A 14,349-nucleotide genomic window follows, 5' to 3' on the forward strand; every position below is an offset into this window, starting at 1 on the left:
GAGGTCAGGTGAAGCGTAAAGAGAAACAAAAGGGAAAGGGCAAAGAAGGGCTATCCTTTTGTTGCGCAGTTACTAACAAATAAAAATAAGGCTTAGCGATGGGAAAGCAGATTTGGGGTGGAAAGCGAGGCAGGTGAAGGAAGAGGAAGTGTGCGTGGCATGTGCGCGCTATCTTTTACGTCGTCGTGTTGTGTCCTGGTTTTATAAACGCGCCAGCAGGTCTCGTAAAAGTAAGCGCCTTCTACCATGCGTCCGCGTAGGTCTCATGGGAGTGGTTCACGCTCTTCCGGGATCTGTTGTCGTCAGGGGTTCTACCTGCAATTGCTTTACCTGCCTTCATGCGGACGGGGTGTTGGCTGTATAGAACAAAAGCACTGGGAAGGGAGGGAAGCAGGAGGAGGAGGAATTATAGTTTTAGGTGAGCAAGGATTTCGGCACATTTTTCACGCTTTAACGTAAAGATTCGCGCAAGGTTTGAACGTTTAAATATGCATCGCTTAGGCTGTGTTGGCCCGCATTTTTCATTATTCCTTTCCCTCGCTCAATTTTTCTCTCACCCTGCCGCGTACGTTTGTTTTTTTTTTTTTTTTTTTTTCCTTTGGAACGGTTTCAGTCTTTGTTGATCCGCTTCCGGTGCCGGTGGGAGCAGTTTCCGTTTTACTGTTTTCCAGCCCTCTGCGCCAGTGTACTGTGCCGTTCTTTCCAACAACAACATTAATAATTCCTTCCAGCCAGACGGGGTATACTATTACCGACCCTTTCAAGTCCTCCTCCTTTTGATATTATTTTCAAGCAGACAAAGCCGCGCGCTTGACGGTTCAATGAAAACACAGACACAATGCCGGAACGGCGCCGTGGTTCATGCTGGCAGACAGACGCCTATAAACAATACTCCGCATGCCATGGTGAAATATTGCAACCTCTTCTTGGAATACATTTATAACAGAAGCAGGCCACTGCCTCCCGAGGGTCTGCACGTATTTCGTTATGTTCCTGTTTCTACCATCTTGCTCAGGCACTAGAGAAGCAAGGAAGAAAGATGTTGATAACATGTGGAAGGAATTCCGATTATTTGAGAGTATTCTAATATGTGTCTTTTTATCCGTTCTCCTTTCTCTCTTCTTTTCGCAGACCATCAAACCTACAACAAAGAACAAGGTGAGTTTGATACGCGTGTGTAATTGTCAGCTGCTTGAAAAGGAGAAATTGTTAATATAAAAATAACAAGAAAATTCACTGAGCACTGTTTATTCGGAACATAATTATAACTCGAAAGAACAGAACCGATGCAATGGAATAGAAATGCGACCAAGCACAAGAATACGTGTTGTTGAAAAAGCTTTTAAGCAAAATATTTTTATTACATTCATATGCTGGTGGGAGTTTTAGGTAGCTTCCCTTTGGTAACTGACGTTTCTATATCACTTCATTAAAATTAACGTGCTGTTGTGCGCTTTCAGTAGCTTCGATTCGGCAACTGGCCGGCTGACAAGAGTTACTGAACCTCTGCCATTATGCACCATCACCGAAAATGACGTCATAAGTTGAAGGGTTGAGGTCTACGGAACAGTACCAGTGTACGTCTTCAGCTTTAAACAGAGCTGCTTCGGTTGGCTTAGATATTTGGTGGCACTTGTTCTAAACTTTGTACAATTAACTTGAAAGTGTCCAAAAAATAGCCCGGAACCTCTTCAAATTTATTTCATGTGCTTTGCTGTCTTGAGATGCGTCTAGAATTAAGCGGATTCAGATGTTCTTTTCTTCATTGCATTATACTTTCAGCGAGGGATTTCCTTTCTTACGGAGGCTTATTTAATTTATAGGCCATTAGTCTGTACGCCACCGCAGACTTAGTTTTAGAATTAAAGAAATAACATCGATTTATTCGCAATCATTGTTCGCGCAATTATTGTTGCCTTCTATGCGCATCCGCTTGTTGCTAAGTTTAGACGCGTTTGTCTTATCTCGCTTACGGTCATTGGAACAAAATGTTACCGATTGGCTACAGAAGCTTCGCTCACAGACACGTTTACTTTATTTGCTGTCGTGCTGCTCGCACGCTCAGAGATTCCTTGGTCTTTCGCTCACTCATTTATTTGCTGATTTGTTTGCTACATGATCGCTATAATTCCTTACCGACTGAATTTTGCTTTTTCTAACTCAGTCCTTTGCTCACATTTTCACTTACTGATTTAACCACATGCAAGAGCACTCATTCAAAGTACGGCCGTAACTCATTCAATACTTGCTCACTCACTCTCATTCACTAGACTTCACAATCAGAGTGCTGAGTCGGGTTGATGGGTTCATATTGACTGAAGTAACAGAACAGCGCTAATAAAATTTACGGGAGACAAAAAGATAGCCGCTTGGCGTAGTGTCTTCTGTTCGTTAGGGTTATTCAGTCGGTTACGCCGCTCGCTATCTCACTCCCCTCCCTCATGCTCACTCACTCACTCACTCACTCACTCACTCACTCACTCACTCACTCACTCACTCACTCACTCACTCACTCACTCACTCACTCACTCACTCACTAACTCACTCACTCACTCACTCACTCACTCACTCACTCACTCACTCACTCACTCACTCACTCACTCACTCACTCACTCACTCACTCACTCACGTGTAGAGTTTTGCTAGTGCATTTTAGTATATCAGAGCTAATCCGAGCTTGTCGTAGTGACCCGCTCCCTGTTTTGCCCCTCCTCAGCAGAGCGGCGGCTTGGCGACCCATGCATCACCAAGGCGGGGTGCGAGCTGGGCGACGCCCACTCGGACTGCATACATTGGCAGTGTCAATGCAAGAAGGGCTTCCGGATAGAGTTCATCCATGGGCTGCCTGTATGCGTCACCGGTAGGTCTCAATCCCCATTCTGCCTGCTCCTTTTGGTTCATTAATGCAATGCACTCTACCCGCGGCCATGGTGTGCCGAGTGTTACCGATAAATCATCATTAGGTGTGTACGCAAGATCGGGCAAAAGCGCAAGTCTGGCACCTAGTTAAGGGTTCCCTAACTCCCAACGCCTAATAGGTGAGAAGGACAGAAAGCGGGTAGGTTAGCAAGATTTAGATCGGACTGGCAATCTTGCAGCTTCGCATACACAGAACATTGTACATGAAGTGTTATGCACAATGCCACCACAGTAGTACTATGCTTAGTGCGTCAATCTCCTCCGGTTCACCCGCTGTTTTACCCGCTAAGAAGTTTATATGGCTGCGACATACGGAAGAGGAAAATAAGACAGTCAGGAAGAAATTAAGGCAGTGTTATTTGTTACGTGTAAAAACTAGAACAAAATAAGTCGCGGTGGTTCTTCTGTAGAATCCAATTTTTGAAATGACTATAAGGAATATAAACATACGGACACTGAGGTAGTTGTCTCCGCATGGAAGATAAATGGTTACGAACGTTGATAAACAGTTAGGTAACTTGTCGTATGATCAACAAAAAAGTGACCACTTCGTTAGCACGATAGGGTTTTTTAAATCATGAACAAAGGGTAAGCTATCCGTTGATTTACAGGACCTTTTTTCGAGTGTGGTATTGCTGCCTTAAACTATTTATTAATTTCTAATTGAACTTATATTCCAGAGAGGTTTTGTAATTATTGAAATTGAACTTTAAAGTCGCATATAGTTTTCAGAAGCACCAACCGAAAACCGAGCATTTACTTCGTGGTAGGCTATGCGGCAAGTTTCTTGTGCGAGAAGCGTTTAGTGCATGCCGGACCATCCTCGATGTCGCATTAAGCAAATCACATGCCTATATGCGAAATCAATAAAGATGTCGTTACAGATAACGCGGTTTGATAACAAATGAAGTCTAGAATATCCGCCGCACAATGGCAAGCACTCGCTCTACGAGGCGTCATCTTTCTCGTGTTGTAGTGTTGCTTTCACCATGCATTTAAGCAATGACGAAGGTTGGGTGAGTTAATTCAAGTTCCTGGTTAGTTATAACGTGAAGAAAGCGCGTAAGACGGATAGGAGGCACTGCGTATTGCAAATTAATTTAGTTAAACACTTTGTAGGCAACGTTTGCGACATTTCACTATTACGACTTCTGTCTACACGCGTATCGCCTTCACTGCTGTCGAGTCGCTGTAAGGGTGAAATTATTAAGCACCTCTTGTCGATGGAGAGGGTACGCGGCGTCCAACCGGAGGAGACCTTGAAGGCTAACCTAACGGAAGTTTTGTGCTTTCGTGGATCATCCATTTTTGCCTACATGCATTGCTGCCTCTAGAACAGCGCATGCGTAAAAGAGTGTTGTCTTCTTCCCGTGGTGGGCAAAACCAGTGCGCCGCGCGAAGGAACCTACGCTCTCGGTGCAGTGGTAAGACATCCGACTCCTGTGCGGGAGTACCCGGGTTCGAACCCGACCTCGGCGGCTGCGTTTCGATGGAGGCGAAACGAAGAGGCGTCCGTGTGCTGTGCGATGTCAGCGCACGTTAAAGATCCCCAGGTGGTCTAAATTTATCCGTAGTCCTCCACTACGGCTCCTCTTTCTCTCTTTCCACTTTAACTCCCACCTTCCTCCCTTCGCTTACGGCGCCGTTCAGGTGTCCACAGCAACAAGTGTGACAGATACTGCGCCTTTCTCTTCCTCTGAACCAATTATTATTATTACCTACGCTCTTGCCTCCTAATGCAGGCGGCGCATGCTCATTCCTAGCGACATTTGAGTGAGGCGACAGAGCCGTTTGTCAAGTGGTGCCATCTGTCGGCCTGGCATGGCACCGTTCGATGGCGTGGCAAGAAGAGAATGCAACAATATATGTTAGGCGGGAAAGGCTGGATTTCACTTGAAGTCCACACAATGAATTGCCTGCTCTTGACGTTCTGATGATAGACACCAGCACGGGGATGCATTTAGGCCGTCGATGATTAACGAACATCACCAGTTCATGACCCTTGAACATTCCCAACTGTAAGAAACGTTTCTCTTCTCTGTTTATTTCTGTGCAGAACGTTAGCGCACATTTGCAGCGGAGCGTGGGATCAAGCACCTAGTGATGACGTTTTGACGTGTGTCAGGGACCGTCTGTAGCGCATTCCAGGCACGCCCTGGACTCTTTCTCTTGTAATAGCCTCATCAATGTTTGCGCACTTCCTAAACTGCCTCGTAAATTATGTCGAAGGCTTAGCGCCTCCGCAAGAAACATGTGGGCTTTCTGAAATTTGTAGAAATGTTCGCGCCTGTTGAAATGTCAAGGGAAGCGGTAGGGTGGAATTAAAAAGAAAAGTGACGTCATCGTGAAAACGCCCGAAACGTTTCAAACAGCCGAACCTCCTTGCAGCGCAAATTGCGTCGAGCGAAGCGGTTCTTACGTCAAATTACACTCCTGCAATGCTCATAAAAAATATAAAAAAAGAAAGAATGCAAAAAAAAAATCAAGTAAAAAAAAGCGCAGCAAGGCGTGCTAGGGTAATAAAGCACAGATTAAAAGAGGCAAAAAAGAATAATAGACGGGGCCATTGCTGCGTTTCTAACTCTTACAAAATCAGGCTTTATGTAGTGGCTCAAGCCACTACTCTGCAAGCTTTCATGCCCGCAACAAGCGTGCACAGATTTTCCTTGGTTCACGATTTCATGGCCTGCCGAATGGAGACCATGAATTGCCCTCCGCGGTACTGCTCAGTTCGTGGCCAATCTGCTCTGACGCAACCACGAAGGGGTTATGCACTGCTCTGAGCAGCATAGCGGCTCGCTTCGGCCCTAGAGCCTGTTGCAACGCTTAGCGTGTTTTTTTTTTTTTTTTTTTTTTTTTTGCCATTGTACTCTTCCATTTTAATATCGCAGCCTTCTTAGTTCTCTTGCTGCCCCTATAAACCGGCATTGCAAAGAGCCAGTGGCATTATGGGTTTCGTAACGAATGTAAAATGGCGTAACCTTTTTTATTTTTTTTGTCAACAATTTACCGCAACATTTTTTTGTACGTTTTAAATTTCGCTACAAAGAAGACGGAAAAATGCGCGTCGTTGAGTAACGTCTGCAGAATGTGGGTTAACTCTAAACTAACTTAATCGTACTGTTGGATGCGTTAGGTTGAGCCTGCTTTTTGTTTTTAATTTTTACTTCCTGAATATGGACAACTGGTGGTTGCTGACTTGATAAGCCAGCGCGTTTTGTTTTTCTTTTCTTTTTTGAAAGTCTTGGACTCTGCTTTGAGGCCGAGAGTGATAAGAAAATAAAAGCACAACAATGTGTGTTTAACCGTACAGTTGGGACAATATCAGTTCACTGTTGGGCTTGCGTGTCCAAGCGATTTGCACAGGCTCGCCTCGCTTACCTCCATATCGAGAGGATTTACGAAATTGGCCGGTTTTAAACATTGGATTCTCTGCTAGTACCTCTGAACTGTAATCTATATCGCAACCTGTTCAGTGACCGTAGTTGGAGCATGTATGTCTTCTGCGCTGTTTGCCAACCACGCTTTAGACGCAGGCATCGACATACGGAGCTGGGGTTAGCAGCAGTTTTACGAACTCGGATCGGATGCACTGTGAGATAGCACTAAAAAAAGCTTAGTGATTAAAAAATCTATTTGTTCACCAGAGTAGTTAAACGACTACTGCAAACATTCTAAGGCTGCTTTTGGTTCTGATTAAATGTCACGTTGAGGAAGAGTGCCACTCGACTCTTCGCAAAGCTACTATATATCACAATACCAATGCAACAGTAGGGCTAGAAAAGGGATCCCTTTTAAGGCGAAAGCCTTTAATACCTCATGCTGTCGCGGACAAAATGTGGCCCGCTTTTGCGGCGTTCTGATTGGCCGAGTCGGGATGACGTCATAGAGGTATCGACCAATCACAGAGCACCACCTCAGTATGCGTGTATGCGTGCCTTATATGGCCATATGTTTATCAATGTTCAATTCCTAAATAATTATTTTTACCACTTCATGACTAATTAGGAATTCATTTATTTAACCAATAATTGGTAATTATTTGATTGCTTTAGGAATTTAAATATTACCTACAGAATTTTAATTTTCAAATTATTTATTAATTAGTGTCAGTTGCGTAGCAGAATGCGGCACTCAGGCTTTCGCCTTTCACTACTTTGGTCGCTAAAGTCCTTCGTAATTTTTATTATTGTTTTGATGACTATTGCAGCTTTGTGAATACAGATGTCATGATGCTAAAGCAGGCTCTATTCAGAGCTGCTGCCACATTATATCTCTACATAGCTTTTAGCGTGCGCATTGATTTGAGGTTTCGTATGCGTGCGAGTGTACGGAACTTTGTTACCGATGCAAGAAGCAATGCCAAGGCCCATGTGTAGAAATAATCACTAGGTATATATTAAACTGTGCGCCTCTCTGTTTCCCGATTATTTAAGTTGCGATATTTCCCTTCTGTAACGATTCCTCTTATTTAGACAAACCAACACTCCTACGCTGACCTAAAGTTTCATCATTCTATCGGTGTATGTGTTTGGATAGTTCGTCGGCTTCATCAGGCACGTGTCTTATTTTGTTTTTTGCCTTATATGATTTTTAATTCGAGAGGGGAGGTCTTAATGTTTAGCTTTTTTTCCTCTGTTTCTTTCATTTCAGCTTCTCTGCCGAGAGATTTTGCGTCAAATATTCTGCTACAGCTGTTCAGAAAGCTGAATTTCCAAGCTTGTACATACTGTTGTTTGGGGTCATAGAGATGTGATTTCTAAAGGCAACGTTCATAAATTTTTTCCCCTGCTTTCCTGCCTGACTTTTAATTTTAATAGAAGCAGAATTCCTCTACTTTCTACCCAAGAGTAGGCTTTGTAAAACATGCTTTGCTCTCACAGGTGTAGATGGTGTCTTATAATATGGCAATGAACATTGATAAAGTACAATGTTAATAACCGCATTGTTTTTGCTCGCCACGCATATGGCACCATATTTTCATTCCGCTAACCAGTTTTTGGTCATATATGTGCGCGTTCGGTAGTTCATATTGCTACAAAATGGCATTGAAAAGGAGGAAGACCAGTCAGGCTGTGTAAGCTCGAAGATTATTAGCGGACAATGTTGGCTGGCTCGAGAATGGCGATAAAATTAGCGCATGAGCTCGGCGACAATGAAGGTCAAAATCACCGGCCCTCTTAGCAATGCTTACTTTAATGGGTTTCAAGGTATGTTCATGAGACGCATGAAATGAAGAAAATCATCACAAGCAGCCTGGAAACAGTCATCTAGTAGGCTCTCTACAAGCAAATAAGAGTGATAAAGCCGCGTGCGCCGGCAAGAGCAAACACAGCGAACAAGATCGAAGCTGAGGGGCACTTACCTCTGCCTTTAATGTTATGACGTGATAGCATTGATTACTTTCGGTTTTCCCGCTCTCATTAAGGATTATCGTTTGATGTAAACGAGCTTTGCCCCCGTCTTAATCCCTAATCTCTCAGCTTGTTCCTCTATTATCTCCTCCCCCCCCCCCCCCTCTTCATTTTCGTGTTCGCACACAACACTGATACCGAAGACTGATGATAGGTTAAAACTTAAAAGATTTCAGGTTATCGTCCAATTGGTTTGACCAATGGAGATTATAAAATATTAATGAAAATTCTTGCTGCAAGGTTGCAAACTGTAATGAATGATATTGTGGGCCCCCATCAGACATGTACCATAACACGTCGATCAATTGTTACTATTATTCAAGTAGCCAGGGGTATACTGGAGTGCTGCTATTGCATGAATAATGTCGTAGCCATTCTTCAGGTCTGGAGAAAACACTTGACCAGGTCTCCCATAAAGAGTTATTTGCGATAATGGAGCACATAAATGTCGGATCGCTCATGGTGGAGGGCGTACGCTCGGCGTACAGAAAGTGCCATACAAGATTGATTGGGAACAAAGTACTTAGTGAGATGATACTGGTTCAACGCTGACCACGGTGTACTCTGTGACCGTTGATTTGCATTCATGTAAAGTTCGGACTTTAGCATACGCTGGCAATATAGCTATACTCTGCTTAAACTAGGAAAGGGTTAGTCAGGCAGTGAATACATATATTATGGTGAGACTACCCAAAAGCGATAGAAAATAATATGCCTCTGCCCGTGCCACTAGGTATAACAAGCTAGGCAGTGAATACAGTCAAGGATTTTTGCAGGCTTAATGAGAGCACTACCAACTGACAAATGTTTGGGGTTTTGGTATTTGGAATGGGGAACAAGCTAATCCATTAATTATTTGAGAATATTGCTTGGTTGTCGACTCCAACAAAGTATATTGGAGTCCCACTTGAGAACTACGTGGATAGTGGTACATACTGGCGACAGCAGACAAATGAATAGCACCCCCGTTCGCAGCGCCCAACGGGGGAGACAGGAGCGCGTGCAGCAATCAGACAACACTCGCGGTCGCCGCCACGGAGGAAGAGGGGGGCTGAAAAGGGGGCGGAGCTGGTTACGAGTCCGCGGCGGCAACGACGCGAAACGCAGGAACGGGCGCCAAGGAGCTGCGCTCTAAAACAGCGAAAACTGACGCAGTACCAGCAGGACAAATGCACGCACGCACGCACGCACGCACACACACACACACACACACACACACACACACACACACACACACACACACACACACACACACACACACACACACACACACACACACACACACACACACACACACACACACACACACACACACACACACACACACACACACACACACACACACACACACACACACACACACACACACACACACACACACACACACACACACACACACACACACACACACACACACACACACACACACACACACACACACACACACACACACACACACACACACACACACACACACACACACACACACACACACACACACACACACACACACACACACACACACACACACACACACACACACACACACACACACACACACACACACACACACACACACACACACACACACACATCGGCGACGCGATGGTGTGTGCCTCTGCTGCTGGTCCTACGTCCTTTTTTTGCTGTTTTTTTCCTTTGAACATGTACCAACTCGCCCAGCAATTCCCACTTCTGAAGGATAAGTATACAAGTGATCAAAAGATACACAGGACATTCGCACTTTTCAACTGGGCTTCAGGTTATGAGATGGTGGATTGTCTTTGTACCAATTATTTTTTTTTGTCAAGTCGTAAACTGTTGTTCGTTGTCCTGAGATGTAAAGGGCCTTTTTTCTACGTGCCGTTCGCCATTTGCGCTTGGCAAGAGCCTTGCCAATGACTGTTGCGTCAGCTGCTTGTCAAGTCATAGGTAGAACGCATGGCTATTTTCATGAAATTTTTCAAGAAACGCAGTTTTTATGCTTCCGATTCTTAATGAAATATTTAACTAATATCCCCCCCCCCCAAAAAAAAAAAAAAAAAAAAAAAGGTTGTACAAAGGTTTTATTGAAAACGCCTCGCCTTTTGCTTTGTACCTGTCATTGTAATCTTCTGGGCCGGTGCAAAACATATTGCAACATGTAAAAAGAGTGCCTGTACAGCCTGCTGTCAAAAATTTATCTTTTAATTGTATACAGGGGGTTGTGTCTGTGAAGAAAAGGATGGCCGAAAAAGAATTTTTTGTTTTGCCTATAGGGGGCGTGAACTGTATTTTGTGTTGAAAGCCGGAGACTGTTGAACATGTGTTTATAAATTGTTGGGATGTGGTTTTCATTCCGGTTGTTTAAATCCGTACTCTGCACAAATATTTCCCTTCAGACTGCCATGGTATTCGGTTATTAGCTGTAGAAAATGGTGACGGTGTTCTCTATGATATGATAACGCTATTATGCTTGTATAGCGTGTGGAAACGCCGTATGGCTGTTCGCCATAGTGATTTTCATACTGCCCTATCTGATAGTATTTTGGTGATTCTGTCCTACAGATAATTAATGTTTCGATAACTCAGTCATGCGTATTTTTGTTTATCAATGCATTGGAAACCATGGTCATTTTGAACGCGTTATAATAAGTTGTATTAAACCCATTCACTTCTTAAAAATCTGCCAGTCTGTAGGTTTTGTGAAATAAAGGCAAATACAAAACCAAAAGCTACGATAGCATAGTTTTCTCGTGCCGGGACCAGAGAAGCTGATCTGTTCGTTCTGTGGCATTAAAAATTCGGTCGCGGTTTTCTTTCTTTTTTTTTTTCCCCTGTTTAGCGGCTCAGCTGTGGTGAGGCGCAGATGCTGTCGTATGTGCAGTACCTCGCCTGCGCAAATGAATGACCTTGAAGAATGAAGACGACAAAGCGCGAGATTTCAAGGTCGAATGTTTGGAGCCGGATGGCCTTGTGGTTCGCCATGGAAGAAGTATAGCTTACTCTGTAAAACTGGTTATTCAAACAAATCCCCGTCGAAAAAAAAAACTGCAAATATTTTCGTTTGCTACGACAAAATTTCTGTGCGATTTCTTACAGCAAACCTGTTGTCACAATAGAATTTTATGTAGTAAAATCAGAATTCTCCGTTGTTACAACAGAACCACACACAACAGAAAACTACTACAGAACTACACAAAAGTCTGACGCTTACGACAAGACTACATAATATTTTGTCGTATTTTTGACACGTTTCTACAGCTTTTCGATATGACATATAACGGTGTCGTAACTCTTGTCACGCGTTGCGCTGGCGAATGTACCTTTTTGCTGCGTAAAATATTATAGGCCAAGCTTCATCTCGCTGAGGAACAGCTCCGTTGACTCACTCCTCTCGCCTTTCTCCCGCTTATGACGTCATCTCCGGCCCGCAGGTTTCTTCCCGAGCCAGTGCTACTCGCACAACCAGTGCATCGAGATGGACGAGCATGCGCTCTGCGTGAGCAACGTGTGTGACTGCGAGAACGGATACCAGAGGGAGCTCATCTACTGGAAATACGTCTGCAGGCCAGGTGAGATACCGCGATCTCTACAGTGTGGCCTTAATGCATATCAGACAAGGCACGAGCGTACCGCCCAGTCCTTTCACAAGCTACAAAGAATAACTTCGCTAATTATTCCTTGAGATGCTTTGAGAGAAAAACGACAGGGCAAATTGGGCGCATAATCTGCTCACTGCCATGCCTGTATCGTAGTTGCCTGCGCACTAGATGATGATCAAAGAAATCTACAGTGACTACCTGGCTTTTCATTTCTATGCTGTGATAGTCTTAGTATCAAAAAGGGCCGACACGCATGCGCAGAAAGAGAAGTTGAGACTCATCGGTGCACCAGACGAAATCAACAGGGGGAAAAGATAAACAGAGGAGACAGATGAGTTAACAAATTTATTTACAGTTAAAATGTAAGGTGCTGGCTTGAGTTGTAATTGTAGGGGCTCTAGCGTCGTAGAAAAAAGAGAGAAGGGCAATGAAAAGGACAGTATTTGAAAGGCGCAGTAGACATAGGGTGGTTCGCAATAGTGCGGAACAGTGGCATAAGATGAGATGATTCGGTGGGGTCAGGAAATTTGATGCTATAGGGTTAATATACCAGCTGGGGGAAACCAATCGCTATTCAGAGAACACCGAGACAGACGCGTGTGCTGTTGTAATCTTGACTTCACTTCCCTGTTACTAATGATGACACCCAGAATATATTTGATAAACTCGTCTTTGAAATGCAGTTCTACGCAGAAGTATCGTTGGTATCTTCTTATTTTTAACGACACTGTTTTTTTTTGTTTTTTTTTGCGGCCAAATAAGACAAGGCCCGCATCTAAAATTTACTTTACAGGGTCACACGAACGCAGTGATATATCAAATGTTCAAAGCGACAAATTGTATATTATATATGTCAAAAGAAACTAATCTTCTTTAATTTAGAATATATGTCAATTTAGTAGATTGTCTACAATTTGGTACGAAGCAGGCGCCTGAATATCTGCTCTACATACGTTTTTTCTCTCTCAGTGATCATTCAGGTTATGCAGCATCTTCAAAAATACCTCTTACTCGTCAAACAATGTCCGTAATGCTGGCGTCATAATAAACTGCTATGCCTTTGATGCGCTTCTTCAGAAAGAAGGAAGCTAGACTACAAAAAAAACAAACAAACACGCAAACTATGATATTAAGTCCCTTCAAGCCGTTATGCTCAGTGAAGGTAGCTTCTTTGCATGTACATTTACTATGTAAAAAAGCATGCTTTAAAGGGGATCTTAACAAACATATTTTCGCTTCGTGAGCATGCACAAGTCGTTATGGTCAGTGAAGGTAGCTTCATTGCATCTACATTTAAGATGTAAGAAAGCATGCTTTAAAGGCGATCTTAACAAACGTTTTCGCTTCGTGAGCATGCACAAGTCGTTATGCTCAGTGAAGGTAGCTTCTTTGCATGTACATTTAATATGTAAAAAAGCATGCTTTAAAGGCGATCTTAACAAACGTTTTCGCTTCGTGAGCATGCACAAAGAAGAGCGGTACAAAGTGCTAGAGAGCCGTATACAAAATAAACAAAAATACGCACGTAATAACAGGAAATAGGAAATGTTGATTAAACTCGAATTAATGAGAGGGCATGATTTAGGGAAATTGTTTAGCATTTCGACCTGTTTATAACGGGAACAAAAACATGCCTCCAGTGAGAACTCACAAGCGACCACGCTACAAATCAAATATTTACTAAAAGAGCGGAGGCACATTATGTATACTGTCTGCCGACGGGAAAAACAATATAGCCACGCTGATTTGTGAGCGCCTATGGCGCTCGATAAAGTTGCGTGTCCTCGTCATTCTATGAGCCATGCACAAATGAAAACACGCATGCAAAAAAAAAAAAAACGGGGATACGAAAACTAAAAAAGCTAAACGTGATTGCCAGGACCCATTAGTGACAGACCAGAATTTCGAAAGGCTCGCTCACTCACCCGAAAGACAGACAGGTCCAGGGGGCACGAATCCTAATGCACGCGCGTAGATTACCCAGACTCCGTCAATTGATTTTATGACCGAACCCATCTCGTGCCTAATCACTCCCGAACCCCCTCCTCGACTCCGCCGCGACTTTGGCGGCAGTGCAGGACGTGAGAAGGAACGAAGAGAGTGAGAACAGAGGAATAAGGGGTGATCCTATATCTTAGACGTAGCTTCTCGGAATGGTATATCCATGACCTGCGTCGAACCTCTCCTTTCTACTCTCTGGCGTTTCAACAGACAGAAAGACAGAGAGACGTAGAAATAGGGGGCAAACGGAATAGACAGATAGACAGACAAATACAGAAGAAAGTGCAATGCCACCCACTTTCGCCGAGCACACACAATCCTTGGAAGCGCTGGGATAAAAGCTCGGCCCGTTTATCGACGCAACGATACTACGAGCTCCTCTTCGCTTTGGGCCCCGAGGAGATGGAGGGGGTGGAATGGGAAAGAAGCAA

At 43.8% G+C, this 14,349-nt stretch overlaps 1 protein-coding gene across 1 annotated transcript in view; it reads left to right on the top strand.

The window, feature by feature from the left end:
* The window catches only part of LOC146176126 (uncharacterized), a 58,750-nt gene that overhangs the window by 26,610 nt on the left and 17,791 nt on the right, over positions 1-14,349 (top strand). Inside the window, exons 3-5 of the mRNA XM_084581262.1 lie at positions 1,132-1,158; positions 2,720-2,860; positions 11,750-11,887. Of these exons, the coding sequence (XP_084437388.1) occupies positions 1,132-1,158; positions 2,720-2,860; positions 11,750-11,887 (306 nt within the window). The remainder of the gene's footprint in view (positions 1-1,131; positions 1,159-2,719; positions 2,861-11,749; positions 11,888-14,349) is intronic.

Source organism: Amblyomma maculatum, chromosome 10, assembly GCF_055883805.1.
Source record: "Amblyomma maculatum isolate TAMU_Amacu chromosome 10, ASM5588380v1, whole genome shotgun sequence".
NCBI classification, from domain to species: Eukaryota; Metazoa; Arthropoda; class Arachnida; order Ixodida; family Ixodidae; genus Amblyomma; species Amblyomma maculatum.